This window comes from Balaenoptera acutorostrata, chromosome 3 (assembly GCF_949987535.1).
Source record: "Balaenoptera acutorostrata chromosome 3, mBalAcu1.1, whole genome shotgun sequence".
In the NCBI taxonomy this organism is placed as follows: Eukaryota; Metazoa; Chordata; class Mammalia; order Artiodactyla; family Balaenopteridae; genus Balaenoptera; species Balaenoptera acutorostrata.
This window is the reverse complement of record NC_080066.1, coordinates 116,630,056-116,651,191: the sequence shown is the minus strand read 5'-3', so window position 1 is coordinate 116,651,191 and position 21,136 is coordinate 116,630,056. Positions and strand designations below refer to the sequence as shown.

At 43.1% G+C, this 21,136-nt stretch overlaps 2 protein-coding genes, 1 long non-coding RNA gene and 2 other non-coding genes across 6 annotated transcripts in view; 3 read left to right on the top strand and 2 right to left on the bottom strand.

Annotated features, from left to right (window-relative positions):
* The window catches only part of SNX6 (sorting nexin 6), a 55,296-nt gene extending 43,998 nt beyond the window's left edge, over nt 1-11,298 (top strand). The window contains exons 12-14 of the mRNA XM_057542008.1: nt 4,610-4,769; nt 4,852-4,937; nt 9,598-11,298. Coding sequence (XP_057397991.1) covers nt 4,610-4,769; nt 4,852-4,937; nt 9,598-9,651 — 300 coding nt within the window. The 3' untranslated portion in view covers nt 9,652-11,298. The remainder of the gene's footprint in view (nt 1-4,609; nt 4,770-4,851; nt 4,938-9,597) is intronic.
* The window catches only part of LOC102999819 (uncharacterized), a 37,999-nt gene continuing 23,610 nt past the window's right edge, over nt 6,748-21,136 (bottom strand). The window contains exons 1-3 of one of the 2 annotated variants that reach the window (XR_450870.2): nt 14,279-14,432; nt 13,473-13,559; nt 6,748-7,821 (exon numbers count right to left, since the gene is read on the bottom strand). This is a non-coding gene — a long non-coding RNA (uncharacterized LOC102999819). Of the gene's footprint in view, nt 7,822-13,472; nt 13,560-14,278; nt 14,433-21,136 lie in introns of those variants that run through there. The other variant, XR_009007356.1, reaches the window with a different exon arrangement.
* On the bottom strand, nt 14,071-14,234 carry LOC114237766 (U1 spliceosomal RNA). The gene has a single exon (XR_003623277.1). It is a non-coding gene; the product is annotated as a U1 spliceosomal RNA (small nuclear RNA).
* EAPP (E2F associated phosphoprotein) overlaps nt 20,104-21,136 on the top strand; it is a 57,160-nt gene continuing 56,127 nt past the window's right edge. The window contains exon 1 of the mRNA XM_057542005.1: nt 20,104-20,201. The gene's annotated coding sequence lies outside the window, so the exon portion shown is untranslated. The remainder of the gene's footprint in view (nt 20,202-21,136) is intronic.
* Nucleotides 20,246-20,409, top strand: LOC114237752 (U1 spliceosomal RNA). The gene has a single exon (XR_003623265.1). It is a non-coding gene; the product is annotated as a U1 spliceosomal RNA (small nuclear RNA).

Sequence of the window (21,136 nt, the reverse complement as noted above, 5' to 3'; positions counted from 1 at the left end):
GTGTCTGTTTTTAAAAAAAGGTCTTTGGCCGATTCTTTACTTGGGTGGTTAAGTTTTAAGAGTTCTTTGTGTATTTTGGATAGCAGTCCTTTTTATCAAATATCTTTTGTAAAAAATTTTTCTTGGTCTGGTGGCTTGTCGTCTTGACACTGTCTTTTGCTGAGCAGAACTTTTTAATTTTATTTTATTTTCTTCTTTTAATTTTATTTATTTATTTATTTATTTATTTATTTTTGGCTGCATTGGGTCTTCATTGCTGCGCGCAGGCTTTCTCTAGTTGTGGCAAGCAGGGGCTACTCTTTGTTGCAGTGCGCAGGCTTGTCATTGTGGTGGCTTCTCTTGTTGCAGAACACGGGCTCTAGGTGTGCGGGCTTCAGTAGTTGCAGCACATGGGCCCTAGAGCACGCAGGCTTCAGTAGTTGTGACACGCGGGCTCTAGGATGCGTGGGCTTTCCGTAGTTATGGCACGCAGGCTTAGTAGTTGTGGCTCACGGGCTGTAGAGCGCAGGCTCAGTAGTTGTGGCGCACAGGCTTAGTTGCTCTGCAGCATTTGGGATCTTCCCGGACCAGGGCTCGAACCCGTGTCCCCTGCCTTGGCAGGTGGATTCTTAACCACTGTGCCACCAGGGAAGTCCCAGAAACTTTTAATTTTAAATTAGTCCAACTTACCAATTATTTCTTTCTTGGATCATCCCTTTGGTGTTGTATCCAAAAAGTCATCACCAAGCCCAAGGTCATATGGATTTTCTCCAGTGTTTTGCATTTTACATTTAGGTCTATGATCCATTGAGTTAATTTTCGTGAAGGGTGTAAGGGCTGTGTATCAGTTCATTTCTTTGCATGTGGATATCCAGGTTTCCCAGCACCATTTGTTGAAAAGATTATCTTTTCTCCATTGTATTGCTTTTGCTCCTCTGTCAAAAGGTCAGTTGGCTCTATTTGTGTGAGTCTAGTGCTGGGCTCTCTATTCTGTTACATTGATCTATTTGTCTGTTCTTTGACCAGTACCACACTGTCTAGATTACTGTAGCTTTATAGAAAGGTTTAAAGTAGGTAGCGTCAGCCCTCTGACTTTGTTCTTCTCCTTCACTGTTGTGTTATTCTGTGTCTTTTGCCTTTCCACACAAACTTTAGAATCAATTGGTTGATGTCTACAAAATAACTTGCCAGGATTTTGATTGGGATAATGTTGAATCCGTAGATCAATTTGGAAAGAACTGATTTTGACAATATTGAGTCTCCCTACCCATGAACATGGACTATCTCTCCATTTATTTAGTTCTTTGATTTCTTTTATCAGAGTTTTATAGTTTTCCTCAAAAGTTGTACATGCTTTGTTAGATTAATACCTAAGTATTTCATTCTCTGGAGTGCTAATTAATGTGTTTTTAATTTCAAATTTCACTTGTTCATTGCTGGTATACAAGAAAGCAATCTACTTTTGTATACTGATGTTCTCTCCTAAAACTTTATTATACTCATTTATTAATTCCAGGAGTTTTTCTATATAAACAGTCTTGTTATCTGTCATCTGTAAACAAAAGACAGTTTTGCTTCTTCCTTTCCAATCTGTATACTTTTTATTTCTTTTTCTTATTGCATTAGCTAGGACCTACAGTACAATACTGAGAAAAAGTGGTGAGGTGGGACATCCGTGCGTTGTTCCTGATATTAGTGGGAAAGCTTCTAGTTTTTCACTATTAAGTATGATGTTAGCTGTAGGTTTTTTGTAGTTGTTCTTTATCAAGTTGAGGGTGTTACTTCTATTTCGGTTTTGCTGAGGAAACAGTCAATTGAGTTTTGACAGAGTGCTAAGACAATATAGTGAGGAAAATAATAGACTTTCAACAAATGGTACTGGGACAACTGAATGGTCACGTGAAAAAGAGTAAAGTTGGACCTTCCTCACACCATGGATAGAAAATTTACTCAAAATGGATCAAAGATCTAAATGTAAGAGCTAAAACTATAACATTTTTAGAAGAAAACATAAACATAAATCTTCTTGATTGCCTTTATTAGGCATTGATTTCTTAGATATAACCAGAAGCTCACCAACCCAATAAAAATAATAAATTGGACTTTATTAAAATTTTAAGAACTTTTGTTTAAAGTTTTTTGTATCAAAAACACTATCGAGAAAAATGAAGAAACCCACAGACCAGGAGGAAATATCGGGTTAACCAGAAAGTTCATTCCAGCTTTTCCATAAGATGTTACGAACAAACTTTTTGACCAACCCAATATTTGGGAATCATATAAGCCCCTAATAAGTGACTGGTATTCAGAATATATAAAGAACTCTTATAACAGTGAAAAGACAAAGAGTCCAATTAAAAAGTGGGCAAAAGACAAAGAAGATATACAAATGGCCAATAAATACGTAAAAAGATGCTCAACATCTTTACCCCTCAGGGAAATGCACATTAAAACCACAGTGCTAGGGGCTTCCCTGGTGGCGCAGTGGTTGAGAATCTGCCTGCTAATGCAGGAGACACGGGTTCGAGCCCTGGTCTGGGAAGATCCCACATGCCGCGGAGCGGCTGGGCCCGTGAGCCACGGCTGCTGAGCCTGCGCGTCTGGAGCCTGTGCCCCGCAACGGGAGGGGCCGTGATAGTGAAAGGCCCGCGCACCGCGATGAAGAGCGGTCCCCGCACCGCGATGAAGAGTGGCCCCCACTTGCCGCAACTAGAGAAAGCCCTTGCACGAACCGAAGACCCAGCACAGCCAAAAATAAATAAATAAATAAATAAATAAAATAAATTAAAAAAAAAAAAAAGTTGAAAAAAAAAAAAAACCACAGTGCTATATCACTTCACACCTACTAGGTGGCTCTAATCAAAAAGACATAACGGTATTGACAAGGATGTGGAGAAATTGGACCCCTCATATAGATTTGGTGGGAAGATGTAAAATGGTGCAGTCACTTTGGAAATAGTCTGGCAGTTTCTCAGAAGATTCAACATAGAGTTACAAGGTGACCCAGTAATTCCACTCCTAAGTAATGAGATATGAAAGAGAAATGAAACATGAAAACATGTCCACACAAAAACTTATACACACATGTTCGTAACAGCATTATTATGAAATAGCCAAAAAGTGGAAACAAACCAAATGTCTGTCAGCTGACAAATGGATAAATCAATGTGGTATGTCCATACAATGAAATATGATTTATCAATAAAAGGAATGAAGTACTGATTCATGCTATAAAACGGATGAACTTGAAACTTTATGCTAAGTGAAAAAGCCAGACACGGGAATTCCCTGGCTATCCGGTGTTTAGGACTCTACACTTTCACTGCTGAGAGCCCAGGTTCAATCCCTGGTCAGGGAACTAAGATCCCGCAAGCTGCAGCACAGCCAAAAAGGAAAAAAAAAAAGAAAAAGCCAGATACAAAAGGCCACATATTATATGATTCCTTTTTAAAATATTTTATTTGTTTATTTGGTTGCGAAGGGTCTTAGTTGCAGCAGGCAGGCTCCTTAGTTGTGGCATGCGGGAGCCTTAGTTGTGGCATGCGAACTCTTAGTTGTGGCATGCACGTGGGATCTAGTTCCCTGACCAGCGATCGAACCCAGGGCCCCTGCATTGGGTGCATGGAGTCTTATCCACTGCGCCACCAGGGAAGTCCCTGATTCCTTTTGTAATGAAATGTCCAAAATAGGCAAATCTATAGAGACAGAAAGCAGATTAATGGTTGTCCACGGCTGGAGGTGGGGGGTGTGGAAGGAAATGGAGAGTGACTGGGGAAAGGACCTGGGATTTCTTTTCGGGTGACGAAAATGTTCTAAAATTGAAGATAGTGATGGTTACACAACTCTGTGAGCATACTGCAAACCATTGAATCGTGCACGTATATGAGTGAGTTAGGGACTCCCCTGGTGGCGCAGTGGTTAAGACTCTGAGCTCCCAATGCAGGGGGCCCAGGTTCGATCCCTGGTCAGGGAACTAGATCCCACATGCATGCCACAACTAAGAGTTCACATGCCACAACTAAGGAGCTGGCGAGCCGCAACTAAGGAGCCCGCCTGCTGCAACTAAGATCTGGCACAACCAAATAAATAAATAAATTTTAGGGCTTCTCTGGTGGCACAGTGGTTAAGAATCTGCCTGCCAATGCAAGGGACACGGGTTCAAGCCCTAGCCCGGGAAGATCCCACATGCCACGGAACCACTAAGCCCCTGTACCACAACTACTGAGCCTGCGCTCTAGAGCCCGCAAGCCACAACTACTGAGCCCACGCGCCTAGAGCCTAGAGCCTGTGCTCCGCAACAAGAGAAGCCACGACAATGAGGAGCCCACGCACCGCAACGAAGAGTAGCCCCTGCTCACAACTAGAGAAAGCCCGCGCACAGCAAGGAAGACCCAACGCAGCCAAAAATAAAAACAAACAAATTTTTAAAAATAAATAAATAAATTTTAAAAATAAATGAGTGAACTATGTGGTGATGTGAATTATATCTCAATAAAGCTGTTACCAAAAAAATTTAGAAGAATGACATGGCATTCACTGTGTGTTAGCTCTGGTGATGGGGGTGGCGGTGGCTGAGGGCAGCTACTAGAAACATGCAGCATATATTATCGTAAAGCCTTCTGTTTTATAGGATCTCCTGTATCGAAGATCTAGGTCACTAGTGGATTATGAAAATGCTAATAAAGCACTGGATAAAGCAAGAGCAAAAAATAAAGATGTTCTGCAGGCTGAAACGTCCCAACAATTATGTTGTCAGAAATTTGAAAAAATATCTGAATCCGCGAAACAAGGTACTCTTATATTAACCTTTAATCATAAGGTATGTTTTAGACTATTATATAAATAGTTAATCCTAATTTGTTTTGTTCACAGAGCTTATAGATTTTAAGACAAGAAGAGTTGCTGCATTCAGAAAAAATTTAGTGGAACTGGCAGAGTTAGAACTGAAGCATGCAAAGGTAGTATCATATTAAAGATTTAATAATTTAAGTGACTTATAATTTAGAAATGAGTTATGAAACTTTATGCTAATTCTAAAAATAGAGAATCTTAGAATTGAGAGGGATTTTAGAGGTTATCTAACTTAAACAAGAAAAATATCTATAATGTCTCTAATGGTCACCTTTGTAAGACTCTAGTACCTAATATGGAAAGACAGTATCATTTTTTGACTAGTTGTTAAAAAAAAATCTTACTTAATAAAAACATCACTTAAAATTTTGACATAAGTTTAATTCGTCTTTCACAGTTAACCCTTCAGATATTTAAATCCTTCATATTCTCTATATATCTTCTTTTCTCCATGCCAGACATCCTTTGGCTAAATATTTTTCATCCCATACACCTCAACAAGATTTTTATTGTATTACTGCCCTACTGTCATTGCTCTTTTAAAATATTATACCTGAAAATGGAAACACATTTACATACATAGAATGATTATTGTTCACATTTCTTCTTACAGCATGTTTTATTCTTTTTTTAAAACTAATTTTTATTGAAGTATAGTTGATTTACAATGTGTTGGTTTTGGGTGTACAGCAAAGTGATTCAGTTATACATATATATGTATATATTCTTTTTCAGATTCTTTTCCCATACAGGTTATTACAGAATATTGAGTATAGTTCCCTGTGCTATACAGTAGGTCCTTGTTGTTTATCTGTTTTATATATAGTAGTGTGTATGTTACTCCCAAATTCCTAATTTATCCCTCCCCTCCAAGCATGTTTTATATGTATAAGATATGGGGTTTTTTAACTGCCATATTGCACCAGCTTGATTTGGCTATAATCACACTTTTGTTCTCTCTTTCTCTTATAAGTCACTTCTTGAACCTCTGCCCTGTGGTTGTGTGTTTAATTTTTTTAGTAATTATTTTCATTTTTGTGGTAAAAAACACATAAAATTTACCGTCTTAACCATTTTTAAGTGTACAGTTAAGTAGTAGTAAGTATATTCATGTTGTTGTACAATGGCTCTCTAGAACTTTTTCATTTATTGAGCACTTATTTAAAAAATGTAATTGCAGGCCACGTTTATGTCTGTTAAATTTAAGCTTGCTCGTCTTAGCCCAGTGCATCGAGATCTTTTGGAAACTTGGGTTTGATCATATAGTATTTGACTATTATACTAGTTTATCCTCTCAAGTGATGGACATTTGTAATTTGTATGAACTCCCTTTTATGTCTTCATCTAAGTTTTGATTTAAAAGGTTGATCTGGATTAAAGGAATCAATATTTGTTAACCTACCTTTTGAAAGTAAGTGGCATCAAAAAAAATTTAGTTCCCTTCCTTTCTATACTAATTGATATTAACTTATTAATTAATATTCTTTGGTTATATTTATTTGGATAGTTATGAATTCATTTATACTATTATCAACCATTATTTTTCCCATTTTATCTGTGAAGGACATAAGGAGTATCAAGTTACTCATTAAAATCAAGGTGTACGTTGTCTGATTTGCTGGGCTAATAACCCTGTCAGAAGAAAATGTGTGGACCTCCCTGGTGGTCCAGTGGTTAAGACTCTGCATTTCCACTGCAGGGGGCGTGGGTTTGATCCCTGGTCGGGGAGCTAAGATCCCGCATGCCATGCAGTGTGGCCAAAAAAAAAGGAAAAAAAAGATGTTTTGATAAGCCTGGCATAATTTATTCTATTGAGCCTGTGTTGTTTTCCAGTGTTCACTGTTTTTGTTCTTTTTAAAGAGGTTATAAACTATCAAGGATTTTGTTATAGATTAAGGAGGGGTTGACAAACTACAACCTGTTTTGTACAGCCTGTGAGCCAGGAATGGCATTCATATTTTTAAATGATTATAAAAAGATCAAAAGAATAATATTTCATGACATGTGATAATTGTATGAAACTCAAATTTAACCTATTAAGGTTTATTGGAATACAGCCAAGCCTATTCGCTTAAGCGTATTCACTTATGCTTTGTCTATGATTGCTTTCATACTACTACAGCAAAGTTGAGTAGTTGAAACAGAGAACAAATGTCTCTCAAAGTCTAAAATGTTTACTATTTAATAACCCTTTACAAAAAACGTTTGCTGACCCTGCTTTAGATTGATGTCAGCCTCTGGTTTCCAGATTCTGTACTTTTTCAAATTCTTCCTGAAATGTGTTCTCTGTGTTCAAATTTCTGATAGCTCTTCTAGTCCAGTGGTTCTTAACTGGTGGTGATTTTGCCCCCCAGGAGACATTTAGCAATTTCTGGAGACATTTGTGGTTGTCGCATCTAGGGGTGGGGGAGGGTCACTGCTGGTGCATAGTGGGTAGAGGCCAGGAGTGCCGCTCAACATCCTACGATACACGGACAGCCCCCTCGAGGAAGGATCACACAGCCCAAATGTCGGGAGTGCTGAGGTTGGGCAACTCTACTCTGTTGTCTGAGATTTCTTAATGATTTTGTAAATCTGAACAAAGTCTCATTTTGGTCCCAGGATCCACATAAATTATTCCAAAAAGAGTAGATAATAGTTAAATGTACAGCAAGATGGTTTGAAACTACTTTGGATTTTATTTATTGTAACTGGTGTATATGTCTTTGCCACATAATTGAAATCTAGTTATAACAGAAAACTAGGTAGTTAGGTCACTTTTGTGTCCTTGAAAATAGGCTCAGATTCTTTATTAAGGAAGTAAAAAATGTGTGATAAGAGCAGTTAAAAAAAAAAAAAAGTGATGAGCCAACTGTGAGGGTGTGATGTGAGTCCCTGTGTACCCCGTTGTAGTTGCAGAGTTAGGTCCACTTTTAGGCGGGGGCAGTTTGGCAGGTGTCAGCCTGCAGAATGTGCATCCTGTGACTCAGCGGTCCCACTTGAGGAATATACCTGTAAGTATATGTAAGAAGGTAATTTCATAACTGTAGACAGGCTCAAAGTCATTTGTCACAGTTCTGTTCTTATACTGGCAAAAATTGACAGTAACTTGAACACCTAAAAATGTTTAATGTTTATTTTTCACTTAATTTTAGATTTTCAGGAACATTGCAAGGAAAGTACAAAGAATTCCTGGATACTCTTCACCCAGATTCCCCAAATGTGCATATTATCGCATATGCTTTGTCCTTTTCCCTCCCTTCCTCCCCGTTTCTCTTTACACACACACACACTCACACTCACACACACACCCCTATACACACCTATTTTTGTCTTAAACCAAATGAATAAGCTGCAGATATGATGCTTCTTCCCTCTTATACATTTCAGTGTGAATTTCCTAAAATCAAGTAATTATTCAGTACAGTTATAAAGTTGAGGAAATTAATATCAACATAATTCTGTTATCTAATCCAGAGGCCTTTATTCACATTTTCCCAGTTGTCCCAATAATGTCCTTAATGGCAAAAGGAAGTTCAAGAGAATGTGTTGCATTCAGTGCACATGTCTTCTTAGACTTCTGTAATCTGGAAAAGTTGCTGAATCTTTGTATTTCGTAACATTGGACACTGTTAAAGCACAGGCCTATAGAATGCCCCTCACTTTGGGTTTGTCTAATTAGTGGGTTTAGGTTGTGCACTTTGGACAGGAATTCCACCCAGAAGGGATGTCAGATCTTCTTGCTGCATCACGCAGGAGGAGGCACATGCTGTTGATCAGTTGCCTTACTGGCAACGTACAACTTTGATCATTTGCTTAAAGTGATGTCTGCAGGCTTCACAGTGGCAAAGTTGATGTTTTATACTTTGGATTAAGAAGTATTCTGTGGGGAGGTACCCGAGACTGTTAAATACCCCATCACTTAACCAGCACTGACCAATAAAACTTTGTGCCAGGGTGGAAATGTTCTGTAATCAGCACTGTCCAGTATGGTTGGCAGTAGTCATGTGTGGCTGTTGAAGACTTGAAATGTGGATAGTGCAACTGAGGAACTGAGTTTTTATTTAATTTTAATGAACAAATTTTAATTATGCAGCTGCATATAGCTGATGGCTACAGTATTGGCATTTTAGTCCCATACTGCTTTTGGCATCCATTCATGATTTTTGCTTGAGTCAATTATGATGATGATCACCAAATGGTCATTTTCTAATTCCATCATTCTTTATACATTTTAGTTGACTTTCTACTCTGAGGAGGTTTTCCTTCATTCCTGTTTATATGTTAATATAACCTAAATATACTTAAATTTGCCTTTATATGCCTCTAAATATGGATGCCAGTTCACATGTTTTACAAATGGGCATTTAAGTATGAATTTTATAGAACACTTCTGTATGTAATCTTACTGTTTTTATAAAAAGTGCTATAAATCTAATGCTATATTTTAATGGCTAAAGGAATGTGATAAGAACCTGTCTTAAAATCAGAACATACTCAGTGGTTTAATCTGCGTACAAAGGGCAGGCATATTTTATAACCCTCACTAGAGCATGCCAAATATTAATATTGGTCTAGATGGAAATTTACTGAACAATGTGGTATGTGGAAAATATTGTGCATGGAACAAATTCTGTAATTTTACGTCTTTAAACCTTTATTTCTGTATAATGACTTTTCAAAATTCTGATATCTTAAATGTAAGGTTATGTGATTTCTAATACTGTATATTTTCAGTAAGAGTCTTTCACACTGTTTGAACTTCATTTATTTTCCCTCCCTTTTTAGGGTAACCTACAGTTGCTGCAGAACTGCCTGGCAGTGTTAAATGGAGACACATAAGCCACACTCTGCCTTCCACTTAAAAAGGGCTGCCTTCCATCAGATTTTATTTTTTTTCTTAATGATGCTAGACATTTACTGCTCACTGGAAACAAAAGAAACAGCTGACAAAGTGCATCTACTCTCCTCCCTTTTTCTGAGAAACAATGGCGCGGTGCCGCCCTCGGGTGCTGTGGGCTGCACGATGGGACCTGCGCGCCTGCGCCGCAGACAGTTGATCATCCGCGCCCTCCTCCTCTTCAGAAGCCCAAAGTACTGCCTTTTTTTAAGTAGCCTCTAGAACTGTGTTTATTTTATGAATAGTATTCCTTATGGCTGCCAATCTTATTTACCTTTAAGTAATTTCTGAAGTTTAACCCTTTCAAAATACATTGTGTAAACAAGATAAGGATTGCCGTTACCTTTTTTTAAATTTTGTTTTAAAAAAACATTGTACACCACCTTAGTTCACTCTTGTATCCTGGTGAAGCATCTTAATGAGACTTATTTTTAATTAATGAACGTTTCTTAGAAGTTTTGGGACAGACTACGTAATCTTTATAAGTATGATTTCTGAAGAAAAGCAAATGCATTAGTATGTTTGCCTTAAACTTGTAGACTAAACGAACTATTGTCAAATAAACAGTGATAACAGTAATAGTTTTTTAACTCTGTGGTCACTCTAAAATTTGGAGTAGCTATAATCTACTATATTATGCTTTTACAGTGCAGGTCTTAGTTTTTCTTTTTTCTTATTTCTTTTAAAATGGCGTATCGAACCAAGTTCACCACTTTACAAAAGAATGAACTGCTTCTCTGTGTGCTTTTAGCACTTCATATAAGATGGAATTGGGTAGAGACAGGTTAGAGACAGCTGTTTCTAAAACAGGAACAGAGAGTATGGTCTGTTGCGCTTTCCAGGATTCCACCCCTAGTTCAGCTAATTAACCGTGCAACATACACCAGTGTATATAGACTGGTATGTAGAGAGAGAGAGGCGTGCTATAGGGAACAGCACTTGTCAGTGGGGGAGAAGTTGGAATATTTGGAATAAAAGTTGCAGTACAAAAAGGATACTGTCAGTAGCTACATTACAGATATATTATTGGCCTTTCTAATGTGAACGAACATTGTTATTCCTAGATTAAAATTAGATTGCGTGGTTGGATTTTTCCACACTAAGTTGTTTCCCATGTGGAAACCACAGGCATCTGGGTTGGTCACCCTTCCACCGCGTTCCTAGTTTGTTTTCCCAAACCGTTTTTAAGAACACCTGCCTGGTTCTCAGGACTAGTCGCTATGATTCCAGCCTTTTCTGCTGCATGTCTCTTGCCTCACGGGTGTGCTGGGTCAGTGTTTCTCTCTTTTATTGACGTTCCTCATTGCGTTTGACCTGTTGATGTTTGTGTTGCCTGAGAGATTGTTTTGTCCTCCGTGTCCCCTTCACTGGTGAGAATATGCCCCTGCGATGCCCACCACTGGGTGAACGTGGGGTGGAGGGCCCTAGCTTCTGGATTTGGGGGCAGTCCCTTCAGTGGCTGCCCTTCTGGCCTCAGACAACAAGGTTCACTCGACCTCTCTGCCTTTTTCTCTACCATGAAAGACATATTGACCTACCTCACAGGGGTGTTGTGAGGATTAATAAATGTTGGTACAGTGCTTTAGAAATGTGAAGATGCTGTGTAAATGCTAAAAAATAGCAAGTTCAGAGCAAAAAGCTACACAGTTTTTCACACATCCGTCAGCGAATGTGTTTCTACCGAGGTGGCCTTTTTCTGGGAAGGAAGTACAGTGGAAAGTACATCCCTTGGCCCTTTGGTTTACTGACGGGGTGGGCGGAGACAGGAAGCAGCAATTGTGTGTTGCACATGAGTGTGGGGAGGGGGAGGGGTGCTTACTAAATACGTGTATTAGTGAGTTGATGACTGTCCAGGGGTCTTCTCACTAACAAAACGTACAGATCAGGGAAAGAATGTATGCTAACTCCGTCGAGGTCATACGGGAGGGCTTTACTTCGTACGTCCAGAACAATTGAGAGGTTGATTCCACAGCTCACTGCTAGTCCCTGATAAAAATAGCCAGCCCTGGTGAGTTGTGGCATTCATAAAACTTCTTAACCCTCTCCTGCCTGAGGGCCGCAAAGGTGCGACGGGAAGACGCCTAGTGGGAGAGACAAGCCAGCAGTGGACAGTCTGGGGTTGCCCTCGGATGATGCTTTATGCTCTGGGACGGAGGAAGAGGAGCAACCCAGGCTGTGGGAATGGCCTGTGGAGTCAACGCTGGTTGCGGTGGGAAGCAAGGGACTGAGGGATTAGGAGTTTATGCGGTGAGAGTGGAGGACGGCAGGAGAGGAAATCTGTGAGAAAAAAGAAAGTGTGTCAAGCCTACCTGCAGGTCAGTGAGGCTGCAACTGGGTGAGAAAGTGTATACAATATTCTTAATGTTCCGTAGTGAAACTATGTAAGTTGAGGTCAAAATGATGTTTTTCTTCCGGTGGGGAGGGGGGGTGTTTAAGAGGAAAACTGCCGAGAGGCGCAGAGCTGTTCAATACTGTAAAAATAAGAAGTGAGGGTCTTCCCTGGTGGCGCAGTGGTTAAGAATCCGCCTGCCAATGCAGGGGACACGGGTTCGAGCCCTGGACCGGGAAGATCGCACCTGCTGCGGAGCAACTAAGCCCGAGTGCCACAACTACGGAGCCGGTGCTGCCCAACAAGAGAAGCCACCGCAGTGAGAAGCCCCCGCTCGCCGCAACTAGAGAAAGCCCGCGTGCAGCAACGAAGACCCGACGCAACCAAAAATAAAAAAAAATAAATTTATAAAAAATAAAAAGTGAAATTCTGTGTTTCGCTGCTTCTGGATAGAAGAGTATCAGTATCAGCTCACCAACCCTCGGCTCGGACATTCCCGATGACATAGAAAAAGCGGAGCCCGGGTTCGAGACCTGGTCGGGGAAGATTCCTCATGCCACGGAGCAACTAAGCCCGTGCACCGCAACTACTGAGCCTGCGCTCTAGAGCACGCGAGCCGCAACTGCTGAGCCCACGTGGCTAGAGCCCATGCTCCGCAACAAGAGAAACCACTGCAATGAGAAGCCCCCTGCTCACCACAGCTAGAGCAGGCTCGCGCGCAACAAAGAAGACCGAACGCAGCGAAAAATAATATATATATATCTATAAACTCAGTTTTATAGATTAGGATACATAGAGCAAATTGGGGCTGCCAAGGGTGGATACTGTGGGAGGTTGATAAAATTTGTGGTAGGGCATGTCAAAAGGTACAAATCCCAGTCCTAAGTAACTCATGAGGACATAATACACAGCATGATGACGAAGGTTTAAAAAAAATAAATCAAAAAAAATAAACCTACAAAAAACAGGAGAGCACAAACGCAGTCCCCCACTACCGTGAATTATGCACTTGCGTTTCCTACACTTGGGGAAATCACAATGGTCAACATGCGCAGTGCAATGGATAAGCCTGGCTCTGGTTATGATTAATCGTACCTGGACTCAAAGCGAAACGCTGCTGAGAACGTTTGTTTTGTTTTTAAGCCTGACATCAGTAAGTTTTACACGTATGCGTATATAGACACGTATGTTTCGCTATCGGCATCCTATTTTCCCAACCGGAGACTGAAGCCAGGTCTATGGCAGTGGAAGTAAACAGTCGTCACTACTGGGCTCTCAGGGAAGACCGTGGTTTCTTTTCTTCTATTCATTAAACTAAGTCATTCTTAACATTGTAATAACAGGTTCCGGTATACAGCTTCTGATGGTTCTCCGTCGGCCGTTACTTTAACATATCGAATATAACGTTCTACACTGTAAACCTTGGTTACTTACCTATTTTACATGTAGTATTCTGTCTCTCGTAAGTCCCATACTCCCAACTTAGTTCTCCGTAACTCTGTTTCCGAGGGCGGTGGGGGTCTGTTTTACAGAAAGTAAGCAGAACATACATATATCACTTGCCGGATTTCTCAAGAGGTGGCGTAACCGACATTTTACACACGTTTAATTTTCTTGGTATATATAATAAGCTGCTTTCGCTCACACTACGGCAAACGGCAGAATGTACTACCGTTTATTCTGTGCTCTGTACGGGCTCACTTCTGCACTACCATACGACGCTCAGACTGTTAACGAACACCCCCCCACCAAGCCCAATAATGGAGAACGCCCAGCAGTTAGGAAAACAATATTCTACACAGACAAACCACCGTTGAACTGCGGTTCATTGCACAGCTGAGAACACTGCAGTCTCTCCACACCAGCGCAGTAGACAACTTCGGTGGAAAATAAACGATAGCAAAATGTTACAGCACTTGCAACCACCCGTGAATCTTAGAGTAAACACCGGAAGCCAATATCGCAGTGCTGTATGATAGTCATTGCTCAGTGAACGGCAGAAACAGGTCTGTTATTCAACCGACACAAACACCAGGGGAAAGCGCGAACGCAGTCCCCCACTACCACAAATTATGCAGTCGAGTTTCCCACATTTGGGGAAATCGCAGGGGTCAGCACATCCGGAGTGCAATGGATAAGCCTCGCCCTGGGAAAACCACCTTCGTGATCATGGTATCTCCCCTGCCAGGTAAGTATGAGTCTCCCGCCCACCCTCGCACCACACCCTCGCGATCGCCCACCTCTTCACGCACGCTTACTTCCCTCACGCCCTCTCCGCGCCCTCCGCCCCTGCATGCCCCGCGCTCCGGCATCGCGCACCCCGGGAACAGCCTCGCGAGTCCTCGGCTGTCCACACGCAGGACGCGGAAGCCCAGCCGGAGTGGGACCAGCAGCTTCTGCGCGCCTCTCTATCTGCATACGCCACGCCCCTCTCCGGAAGTCCCGCCCCTCTAGTCTTTCCCCAAGCCGACTGAGGACAGTAGCGAGAACGCAGAAGGGATCTGCTCAAGAGTCTTCGACTTAAAATGAACATTAGGTTCTTGTTTAAAGTCAGATTGAGGGGTTTCACTTTTCGCACCGTCTATGTCTAACCTTTTCCCCATTGGGAAATCGCTCTGTTTGGGGGCAGTTAGCCCTCAGGCGGCTTTCTAGTCTGTTACTTTCTCTTTGGCTTGTGCGGCCTCGAGGAGTTTAGGGCAGGTTTCCTTGATCTCCAGGTTTCTCTAGATATGACCCAAGCGGAGTGGGACCAGCAGCCTCTGTGCGCCTCCTCATCTACATACGCCACGCCCCTGCCGGGACCTTTTCGGCGTCCCGTTCTTTCCCGCGGGAGATAACGGACCTACTAATTCCCGACCGAGATGCGCCGGTATCTCCGGAGGGAGGGCGTGGGCGAGCGGCGACGAGTCGGGACCTGGAGGGGGGACCCGGGAAGACAGGAGCTCGCGGCGCCCGGCGCCCTGCAGTTCAGGAGCAGGTCGGAGCTCGGGTGTGGTCTCACCTTCCTTTCAGTGAAAATGACACGGAACAGAACGTCAATCAAATGTTAAATAACATGAAACATGAAACGTCATCAGTTTAACAGGAAATTGTTTTAGTCCTCATCCATGATCTTTCGTTCAGATTATGTAGAATCGAATCTTGCAACAGCAGAGAAAAACGAACAGAGACTATCAGGGCAAAGTGTTCCTGCAAGGGGTAGATGTGTGGGCCGGGAAGGGGTGTTGAATGGTCTCCGAAAATCGAATGCACGGAAATGTCGCGTTTTCGTCCTGAGGGACTAGGCGGCCTCTTTCAGCCGCCCGGATTTGTCTTTTCCTCTTCCATACGTGAAGATTCTTTCTCGAGATCAAGTGGATCCTCCCCAGACGGGAACAAAACGATTCAACTATTGTGTGTCGACTTCCCGTGGACCTTGTGCTGCGTTATACTATTGTGGTCGGTGCTACGGAGCAAAGCGAGGCTAGACACAGGACTGGAGACTATAGGGTCAGGGAAGGTTTCCTGAGGTCCTAACTGCGAAAAGATCAGAGGAAACGTATTGTAGCACCCTTTTTTCTTTTTCTTTTTTTTGGCTGCGCCGTGGGGCATGCGGGATCTTAGCTCCCCAACCAGGGATGGAACCCACGCCCAGCGGCAGTGGAAGCGGGGAGGCTTAACCACACCACTGGACCGCCAGGGAAGTCCTAAGCACCCTTTTCTGATTACTGGTTGTCTCAGGAAGTTTCCTTTCTTAGTGTGTATTTCCTAAAAATAGAGCATTTTCTTATCTAACCCCAGGATAATTATAAAAATCAAGAAATTAACATGGATGCACTATTATTATTTACTCTATAAACATTATTCCATTTCTATCAATTGTCTCAGGAATGTCCTTTATAGCAAAGGAAAATTCAAAATCACATGTTGCATTCTGTATCCTGTCTCTTTAACCCATTTTAATCTGAAATAATCCCCAGGCCCCTCGTTTTATTTCATTATGCCGGCATTTTTGAAAATTACAGGCCAGTTATTTTGTAGAATATCCTTGGTTTTTAGGTTGTCCTGTATTCACATTCAAGTGTGCATTTTTGACACGTAGATGACATAAATGGTACTGTATCTGTTTACATGTTGACCTATGTCCCTCCAAAAATATATATATATATGTTGAAATCCTAACCCCTGATACCTATGAATGCGACCTTATTTGGAAGTAGAATCTTTGCACATACAATCAAGTTAAGGTGAGGTCAGTACAGTGGGCCCTAATCCAATATGAATATTGTCCTTATAAGAGGAAAATGCCATGTAAGGACAGAGACACGTAGGGATAACGCCACGTGAGGACAAAGCACAGATTGGAGTGATGTAGCTGCAAGCTAAGGATTGACTGTCACCACTAGAAGCAAGGAAGAAGCAAGGAAAGATTCTACCCAGAATCTCGGAGGGAGCATGGCCCTGCTGACACCTTGAGTTTGGACTTGTAGCTTCCAGAACTGTGAGAGAATAAATTTCTGTTGTTTTAAACCACCCAGATTGTGGTACTTTATTATGACAGCCCTATCAAATTAATCCAGTGTCCTCCTCTGGGCATCACACTGCAGGCACGTGAAGTCAGTTTGTTCAGTTGTTGGTGGTGTTAACATTGATTACTTGGTGAAGGTGGTGTATCAGTTATCCACTGCTGTGTAACAAACTACCCTAAAACTTAGTGATTTAAAATAGTGACCATGTTATTTGCTCACCATTCTTTGGGTCAGCAACTGCAGCTGGGCTGAGCCGGGCAGTTCTGCGGCTCTGATGTAGGACCACTCGTGCAGCTGCAGTCAGCTCGTGGGACAGTGGGGCGGGTCAGTCTGAGGGCCCTCAGTTGACATGATTCATCTTCACTCCCGTAATTTCATCCTCCAATAGGCTAAGTCAGGCTTCTTCTCATGGTGGTCTCAGGACAGCAGGTGAGAGCGACTCCCAACGAGCAACTGTTTTTCAGTCTTCTGCTTCCATCGCATTTACTAATGTTCCATTAGCCAAAGCAAGTCACATAGCCAAGCCCAGAGTCAACATGGGAGGGTGCTGCAGAAGAACATGGTACCGGGGCCAGTATTGTAACCCTCTGCCACTGGGGGTGTTCACCAGGTTTGCCCCTCGTAATTATTAAGTAATTTGTGTGGAGGTAATTGAGGATATGTAAATATCCGTTACAAAACCTTAACCCAATAGTTTTTAGTATCCACTGTTGACTTGCATTATGGTTGCCAAATGTTGATTTTCTAATTCTGTCCTTCATTCCACATTTCTGAGTTGGCATTCTGTTGTAAGGAAGAAGTTTCCTTCCTTCCCTATGTAATCAACGTGAACTCATGGCTGTGTTTAGTTGTCTATAATCCATGACTGTTTTCATTTATTTTGATGTTTGGTTGTTCTCATACTGGGCCTATGAAAGACCCTTCAGGTTGGCTACTGTGTCCTTCTGACATGTCCATATAATTTTTGGAGCATTTTCTGGCACAAGATATTCCAGGCTCATCTTGTACCTTCCCTGACTCCTGGAAATCATCTGTTTCTCCAAAGAGCCCTGGTTCTTTTTAGTGGAGAATGACATTTAGAAAGCAGGATCAGGACAGTGGGTTTCCCTACACATATCTATATCTATTAAAAATAATGGGCCCAGGAATAAAGACGCAGACGTAGACACTGGACTTGAGGACACGGGGAGGGGGAGGGTAAGCTGGGACGAAGTGAGAGAGTGGCATGGACATATATACACTACCAAATGTAAAATAGATAGCTAGTGGGAAGCAGCCGCATAGCACAGGGAGATCAGCTCGGTGCTTTGTGTCCACCTAGAGGGGTGGGATAGGGAGGGAGGGTGGGAGGGAGACGCAAGAGGGAGGAGATATGGAGATATACGTATATGTATAGCTGATTCACTTTGTTATACAGCGGAAACTAACACACCACTGTAAAGCAACTATACTCCAATAAAGATGTTAAAAAAAAAGAAAAAAAAAAAAAGGGGGCCCAGGTACTTCCCTGGTGGCACAGTGGTCAAGAATCCGCCTGCCAATGCAGGGGACACGGCCTCGAGCCCTGATCCGGGAAGATCCCACATGCCGCGCAGCGACTAAGCTCGTGAGGCACACCTACTGAGCCGGCGCTCTAGAGCCCGTGAGCCACAACTACTGAGCCCACGAGCCACAACTACTGGGCCCGCGTGCCACAACTACTAAAGCCTGCATGCCACAACTACTGAAGTCTGCGTGCCACAACTACTGAAGCCCGCGCGCTTAGAGCCAGTGCTCCGCAACAAGAGAAGCCACCGCGATGAGAAGCCCGCTCACCTCAATGAAGAGTAGCCCCCGCTCTCGCCGCAGCTAGAGAAAGCCGGCGCGCAGCAACGAAGACCCAATGCAGCCAAAAATAAATAAATTAATTTAAAAAAATAATAATGGGCCTGTACTGATATCTTCAATTCCAATTTTCAGCTTAACACCACATGGTTCCTCCTTGCCCTCCGCCATTCTGTATTTGCATCTCCTTTCTTCAACAGTGAGAACCTTGACTCCCAGCCTCCATTTACTCATTAGCTCAATCCTACAATACAACAGCATTGGTACACAACTGTTACAACCACATAGCTATGAAATACCAACCTACTAGGGGACACTTCAGTATTTGCAGTTCTTGTCTCTAGAGTCGAAAACGGTTATGGTCAATGTACTGTGTTCAAAAGTCATTTCGGTTGGTTATTTATTTCTACTCCAGTGTGCTTACACTAGTCATCTGAGATACAGTTAGGTTCATTTGTACTTATATCCAATTTTAGGGTCTTTTCCCCCTGTATTTTTTTAAAAATGTTATTTATCTTTGGCTGCGCTGGGTCTTCGTCGCTGCGCGTGGGCTTTCTCTCGTTGCGGCCAGCGGGGGCTACTGTTTCTCTCGTTGCGGTGAGCGAGCTTCTCATTGCAGTGGCTTCTCTTGTTGCGGAGCCCTGGCTCTGAGCGAGCGGGCTTCAGTAGTTGTGGCTCGCGGCCTCTAGAGCGCAGGCTCAGAAGTTGCGGCGCACGGGCTTAGTTGCTCCGCGCGGCATGTGGGATCTTCCCGGACCTGGGGCTCGAACCCGTGTCCTCCTGCATTGGCAGGAGGATTCTTAACCATCGCGCCACCAGGGAAGTCCTCCCCCTGTATTTTTTTGTAAGCAGCAGTTTTTCTTTCTTTCCCTCCTCCTTCCTTCCTTTATTTTGGCTGTGCCGGGTCTTAGTTGCGGCACGCGGTATCTTCAGTTGTGGCCTGTGGGATCTTTAGTTGTGGCATGTGAACCCTTAGTTGCGGCACGCATGCAGGGTTTAGTTCCGTGACCAGGGACCGAACCCCGGCCCCCGGCGTTGGAAGTGCGGAGTCTTAGCCGTTGGACCACGAGGGAAGTCCCTCCCCCTGGGTTTCAAAAACATATCCAAAATGTTAACAGCGTTCCCCAAATAATTACATAGAAAGGTACGCTCAGAAAACTGTCACTCTCTCCTTGCACTCACCCATATAGGTAATTTCATCAGTTCTGGTTTAACACTCCTGGGTTTCTTTTTGACAGACGGTGTATAATTTTCTTTTTTCCACATTTTTCATAGACAAAGGGTAGCATACTACATACATGCGTGCACTTTATTTTTTTCGCTTAACATCGTCAATGCGTCGTATCTAGAGAAACCTGGAGGTCAAGGAAACCTGCCCTAAGCTCCTCGAGGCCACACAAGCCAAAGAGAAAGTAACAGACTAGAAAGCCGCCTGAGGGCTAACTGCCCCCAAACAGAGCGATTTCCCAATGGGGAAAAGGTTAGACATAGACGGTGCGAAAAGTGAAACCCCTCAATCTAACTTTAAACAAGAACCTAATGTTCATTTTAAGTCGAAGACTCTGAGCAGATGCCTCCTGCGTTCTCCCTGCTGTCCTCAGCCGGCTTGGGGGAAGACTAGAGGGACGGGACTTCCGGAGAGGGGCGTGGCGTATGCAGATAGAGAGGCGCGCAGAAGCTGCTGGTCCCACTCCGGCTGGGCTTCCGCGTCCTGCGTGTGGACAGCCGAGGACTCGCGAGGCTGTTCCCAGGGTGCGCGATGCCGGAGCGCGGGGCATGCAGGGGCGGAGGGCGCGGAGAGGGCGTGAGGGAAGTGAGCGTGCGTGAAGAGGTGGGCGATCGCGAGGGTGTGGTGCGAGGGTGGGCGGAAGACTCATACTTACCTGGCAGGGGAGATACCATGATCACGAAGGTGGTTTTCCCAGGGCGAGGCTTATCCATTGCACTCCGGATGTGCTGACCCCTGCGATTTCCCCAAATGTGGGAAACTCGACTGCATAATTTGTGGTAGTGGGGGACTGCGTTCGCGCTCTCCCCTGATGTTCGACTTGGTGGACAAAGAGAACAGAGCCTTTGGAGTCATTACCTGAAGTCTGATATGGGCGTGGGGTGTATCTCGATGGTTAATCCGTGCCAACGAGTGTTCCTTTACGGTGCGGCTTCGAAAATGCTCTTGTGTGTAGTGCTGTGTTCCTGAAAGTTTTCTGTAGTGGGTTTCGGAACTCATAGCGGTGTGTCACCTGCAATGAACTTGCAACGACCCGTGTTCTGTTAGCCTCTGAACCGTTGTTTAAGTTTCCCGAGTCACTCAACGTTTCTGTGGTTCGTTTTGCTGTTTACCAGCAACATGTCCAGTCTCTGGCAGCGGAAAGAGAAAGGTCTACGCCTGTGAAGGATGCAGAGTCTCCAAAACTACTGACGTTTGCAGCAACATGAGCGGAAACCAGCGTATCACACTAACAAAATCAGATGAAAACAAACGTTATATAAACCGGTTATGTGTAAAATCTCTCGAAAGTAAGGGAAGTTAACTTAAAAGTAGCAGTCGGCCCACAGAAAACAAAGCTCTGGAGAAAGGTAAATTAGGAGTAGGAGGTGGGTGAATATGGGACGCTATGTAGGAAGTAAGAGAAGTTGACTGAATAGAACGTTGAACTTTATTCTGCGCCCTCAAGTAATAACGCAGAATGAAAAAAGAATCCGCACCTCTTCATCTGGGACTAGCACCATATCGTAAATCACCCAGTTTTTAGTAAGTGAAATTAA